Raw genomic sequence first — 5,662 nt, 5'->3', positions numbered from 1 at the left:
CTCCCCGGGCCACCTTTGAGGTAAGGTATGACGCACCGGGGGGCGATCGGCAAAGGCCCTTCGGCCGCTAGAGCTCTATTGGTGCTTCGGGCCTGCCCCTAGCTGGTAAATTACCCTCGCGGGGGCCCTTGTCCACCCATTTCTGGGGTGAGTGACGTTAGTCCTCCTGCTTCGTCCTCCTCGATGTCCTTTTTCCGGAAGCGGTCCTGCCCGAGGCGGACGCAGGATCTTTTTTTAGTTCGCCCTGGGGTGAGTCCTCGGGGTAGCACCAGCTGTTCTGCGGGCAGGACGGACCGGGTGGTAGGCGGAGCCCAGGGCGGGAGCGGTGCTGGGTCCGAGGGCCGGGCCGGTTTTAGCGTGGAATGAGTACTGCGTTTTAAGAGTGATTCACTGTAGTTTAGAGGCTTATGTGTCCGTGAGGGGCAGGTGTGTATTGTCCATTTTAGAGTAACTCACTCTAGGGCAGTGGTTCTCAACCTTCCTAGTGCCGCGACCCTTTAATACAGCGCCTCATGTTGTGGTGACCCCCAACCATAAAATTATTTTCGTTGCTACTTCATCACTGTAATGTTGTTACTGTTATGAATCGTCTGTAAATATCTGCTATGCAGGATGTATTTTCATTGTGACAAATTGAACATAATTAAAGCATAGTGATTAATCACAAAAACAATATGTAATTATATATGTGTTTTCCGATGGTCTTAGGCGACCCCCTGTGAAAGGGTCGTTTCACCCCCAAAGGGGTCGCGACCCACAGGTTGAGAACCGCTGCTATAGAGGCTTATGAGTACGTGTGGGGCAGGTAGGTGTGTATATCCTCTACAGTGGGCTCCTACAGGGTCAGGTTCTGAAGTCAGCGAGCAGGTGGACATCTCCAGGCCAAATAGGCTCTTGAAGATCCTTTGGGAACGGTGTTCTCTCAAAAACTCCACCACAGCCAGTGTAACATCCAGAGTGCAGGTTTGTGGGGCTTAAAGTATACATTTGGGGAACCCTTTTTAAGAAAAAGGAATACAAGCCCGGCTGATGTAGCTCAGTGTCTGAACATTGACCTATGAACCGGGAGGTTCCATTCCCGGTCAGGGCACAGGCCCCGGTTTCGGGCTCAATCCCAAGTGTGGGGTGTGCAGGAGGCAGCCAATCAATGATTCTCTCTCATCATTGATGTTTCTCTCTCTCTCTCCCTTCCTCTCTGAAATCAATAAAAATATATTTTAAAAAGAATACAAGGTAAGTAACAAAATTGCTAGGGTCCCTCCCAGGACGATGGAGAGGCTCCATCTTCATTCATTCTGGGTTAACCTGCCTCTGCAGGCAAAGGGGAGGGTGGGGCCAAACGATTCATGGCTTGTATTTAGGGACCGACTTGTACGTCCCAAGCACATACTCCTCTTTAAGCCCTCACCTCTGCTCTCTGCAGTGAGGTGCACCCCTGGGAGAGGCATGTGAAAGCTGAGACCTCTGGGTAGAGTAGATTTACGCTCCCCATCTCAGGCTCACTCCAAAGCAAATACTCATTGGCTGAAATATTCTGAATACTTTAGGTAGTTATTTTTGTCCTTTATGCCTGAATGTAGATTGTTAATGTAGAAAAAAACAAAAACATTCAAACCTGTAAAGAATTTGTGTGTGTTTATTCGAGCCAGACTGTTGACAATTGCCAGGAAGAACAATCTCAATGTATCTAGAAGATAGTGCTCCGGAACGGTGGTTTTTTCACCTATTTTTGTAAATTACCATCAAAGGAGGAGACCTAAGTGGGTTACATGATAGATGAGGGAGATGGGAGAAAGCAAGATGGGCTGGAACCTCTGGGATTGGGTAAAAAGTAAAATGATAGACAGGTGGGTACAGGACAGTTAGCCGTCCAATTAACACCATAACAACAATGAGGGAATTTGTGGTCTCTGCCCCGGGCCATTTGTTGTCCCTGAGGGGTCCGGAAAAAAGGAAGTTACAAGTCACCTAGGTATTTCACAGGTGTGTTATCTTAGATGCTCAGTAAAGATCGAAGTTGATCTTCGTCAGGGAAGATACTGGCCTAGAACTTGACTACCCACTATACAGTGGGGCCTTGACTTACAATTTTAATTCGGGCGGAGACCAAGCTTGTTATGGAGCTCGTTAACTCAAATTACTCTATCAACTCAATGCAAAAAATCTGCGGAGAGACAGCTGGTATCTCAAAAAACTTGTTAGTCGGGACACTCGTAAGTCAAGGCCCCACTGTAAACTGCTTTTTCATGAACAGGTTTTCATTTCAGACCGTCCTTCGTGGTTACTGTAGGTCTCTGAGTTTACAAGGCCTTTCCCTCAGTCAGTCAGGTGAGCACGTGGCCCCTTTTTGTCCAGAAGATGAATTCACGTAAATAAGATACAACTAGGATGTGATTCTATAACCGGACAGTCAGTGGCTGCCTGTCACTGCCTGAGCCAATTAAGCAGAGCCGGGGTTGAATCGTATGTGAACGTTGACTCCCATCCTGCCGGCAGCATGTGAGAACAGCAGGTCCCCACAGAGATGTGCCGTCTGCCCCCCCAGAAGCCAGCCGCTTATATTGGGAAGAAGGACAAAGATTACGTGGGGAAGTGGAAAAGGAACAAGAAAGGGCCGTTACAGGCTCTGCGGCTGGGGGTTCCCAATGGCCTGGGGGTGCGCAGAGGGCGGTGCCTCAGGCGCAGCAGGTTGCTAATCTTTCCCGGGAATAGGCTGCATTTCCAGGGGAGCTCCAGGTCCCTTTGCAACTCCCAGTCAGGCTCGAATTTGCTTTCTTCAATCAAAACAATCTCGGTTAACAGAGCATGATTCATATTTGTTATAATTATAGCTGGTCCCCTAACAATGTCAGTCTATTTGTATATATGCAAAAATACAGCTCATTTGGTGTATGGAAAAGTGTGGACCACGCCAGCAAAGTTACATACTTCCCCCTTCCTGGCTAATTGTGAGGCGGACACAGCAGCAGGTCCTGGCCGCCCGGATTCACGTAGATGACAGCGTCTCGCGCTGCAGGAAGCTGGACGTTGTGGTCGGGACGCTGCATTCGCTGGGCTTTTCCTCATTCTGTGTCTCACAGGAACAGAGGCCATGGGCTCCTCTAGGCGCATGAAAGGGTGTCACACTTCTTTAGTTTTGTCTTTAGTTTTAGTGAGTTTCACTGATGGATTTGGTGAAGGTGCTGCGGTCTCGGTGACGTGGTACAGTACGGACAGGCAGGCAGCAGAGGGACCCTGACCTCCTGTCCTGGTCTTTGGCTTCACAGCTGTGTCAGAGCTCCCCACAGCTCTGGAGCAGCACAGATGACATGTATCTCAAGCCATTTATTCTCTTCCCCTTGTGGATGGGGAAGGGGCCACATGCTGACCTGACCAGCTCAGGGGAGGCCGGCATGGCGGGCTTGCAAACTCAGAGACCTAAAGTCACCAAAGGATGGTCTGAAATTAAAACTTCAACTAAAAGCAGTGATGGTGGGTAGTCGTGTCCTAGGCTGGTATCTTAAATGATAAGGTCAATCTATACCTTAATTGAGCCGATTATCTTTTTGCATATGTCAGAGTAACTTGTAACTTTCCTTTTTCCAGACCCCTCAGGGCGGAGACCACAAGTTCCCTCATGTTATTGTCGTGTTAATTGGACTGCTAACTGTTCTGCACCCACGTGTCCATCATTTCACTCACCCAATCCCAGAGGCCCCCCCTTCGCTTTCTCCGCCTCCTCATCTACCAGCGATGGGTTTCCTGCGACCCCCTTATGTTTCCTCCTTTGCCTGTAACGTACAAAACAGGTGAACAGCTGCCATTCTCCGGAGCACTATCCCAGTCCCTTGAGATTCTTCCTCCCGGCCATTGTCCACAGTTTGGCTCAGACTCACAGAAACCCGCACAGCTGTGAATGTTTTTCCACTAACACCTCCATCTGCTTCCCTCTCTCCCCGTTGACCCAGGGCCTTAACGACCCTCTTTCTGTCCACACCTTCCCTTGTTTCCACGGTAAACCAGCTCTAGCGCAGCCAGACAGTCTCTGTGGCAGGGCATTGATTTGGCTTCTTTCTCCTGGATGGTAGCAGCTTTTTGTCATTTATTCACTCTGTTACTGAAGATGCATTTCTGGAGCATCTATGGGTGCCAGGCCCTCTGCCGGAGGTGGGGTGTGCAGGGGCCTCGCAGGGACATAGAGCTGTGCAGGCAAATGCCTCAGCAGTGTGCACCCTGCCCGAGTGGAGCCCCGGTCTGCACAGGACCAGGGTCGGGACAGCCGAGGGAGGTCCCGCTGCCTCCTGCACGGCCGTCCGAGAGGATGCACGGGCTCATGTCACCGAGGAGGCGTTTTACAGGAGGACATGGAGGCATGAGAAAATAAGTTGTGCCCGGCCGGTGTGGCTCAGTGGTTGAGCGTTGACCTCTGAACCAGGAGGTCCCAGTTCAATTCCTGGTCAGGGCACAGGCCTGGGTTTGGGGCTGGATCCCCAGTAGGAGGCAGCAGGAAGCAGGCGATCCATGATTCTCCCATTATTGATGTTTCTCTCTGTCTCCCTCTCCCTTCCTCTGAGATCAATAAACACATATTTAATAAAAAGGAAAGGAAAGAAGTGCGTTCAGGGCACACCCAGCGGTTGGGTGGCGCAGGCGCAATGACCCTGTGAGGCGGGTGGCGCTGAGGTGGGCGCACAGCCACGGCAGCTGCGATTCTGGGTCTTTTGCAGCCGTCCCGCTGGAAGTCGCTGCGCCAGGAGCTGCTGAAGGACCTGGAATGCTTCCTGCGGGCCGTCCTGCACGGGGACCCGCTGTCGGCGCCGCCCGGGGGACCGGAGGACCTGTGAGAGACTCTCGTCACATGCCTGCGGGGCCAGGCCCTGCTGCTCCCGTGGCGGAGGGCCCGTCCCACTGCCTCCGACCCCGACCGCCGCGTCCGGGCCTTGCTTCTGATTTTAGGATGACAACTTCTATTACCGAAGCATGAGATACGAGGTCTACCAGCTGGCTCGCAAGTGTAAGTGAGGCATTTCCTTACACACGTGCGCACACACACACACACACACACACGCACACACGGGCGCGCTCACACACACACTCATTGATTTGCAAATCAGCCATCGCTGTGTTCAGTGAGATGCAGTTGGGTCGGAGGGTCCCAGGGAACTGACTCAATTCCCAAAGCTGGATGCTCCCCGCGCAGCGTGTCCTTCACCGGTGGACACTTAGGAAAGCGGGCGCCAGTGACTGTGGGTTCCCGTTGCTTCCAGACTCGCTGGGGTTTTGCCAGCTCTTTTTAGATTGTCCTCTGGAGACCTGCGTACAGAGGAATGGCCAGCGGCCGGGGGCGCTGCCCGCCGAGACCATCCGCCTGATGCGGGGGAAGATGGAGGAGCCCAACCCCGAGAAAAACGCCTGGGAGCACAACAGCCTCACGGTGCGGAGCCCCGCGTGCTCGGCCGTGGCCAGGTAGCTGCTCCCCGGCGCCTCCCGGGCAGCCCTGCGCTGACGCTTCTCCGCAGCCGCGGGCTAGTCCTCACCCGCGTGGAGCACACGGTCCCCCGCCCCGCCGCAGGTGAAGGTGTTTGTTACAGTGACGTGTGCTACCCCCTCTCCTCCAGCCCCGAGCTGACCGGCCTGCTGCTTGCTGCTCTGGAAAACCCCGTGAACCGTGTCGAGGACAACG

General features: G+C 53.0%; 1 protein-coding gene across 1 annotated transcript in view; it reads left to right on the top strand.

Annotated features, from left to right (window-relative positions):
* Positions 1-3,732: 3,732 nt before the first annotated feature.
* Positions 3,733-5,662, top strand: part of PSTK (phosphoseryl-tRNA kinase) — a 4,440-nt gene continuing 2,510 nt past the window's right edge. Inside the window, 5 exon segments of the mRNA XM_023748449.1 lie at positions 3,733-3,772; positions 4,663-4,874; positions 4,876-4,993; positions 5,247-5,445; positions 5,598-5,662. The exon segment at positions 5,598-5,662 is cut by the window's right edge and continues 9 nt beyond it. Of these exon segments, the coding sequence (XP_023604217.1) occupies positions 3,733-3,772; positions 4,663-4,874; positions 4,876-4,993; positions 5,247-5,445; positions 5,598-5,662 (634 nt within the window).

Source organism: Myotis lucifugus, unplaced genomic scaffold (assembly GCF_000147115.1).
Source record: "Myotis lucifugus unplaced genomic scaffold, Myoluc2.0 scaffold_1414, whole genome shotgun sequence".
Taxonomy (NCBI): domain Eukaryota; kingdom Metazoa; phylum Chordata; class Mammalia; order Chiroptera; family Vespertilionidae; genus Myotis; species Myotis lucifugus.
Note: the sequence above shows the minus strand (reverse complement) of the source record. Positions and strands in the feature narration are given on the sequence as shown.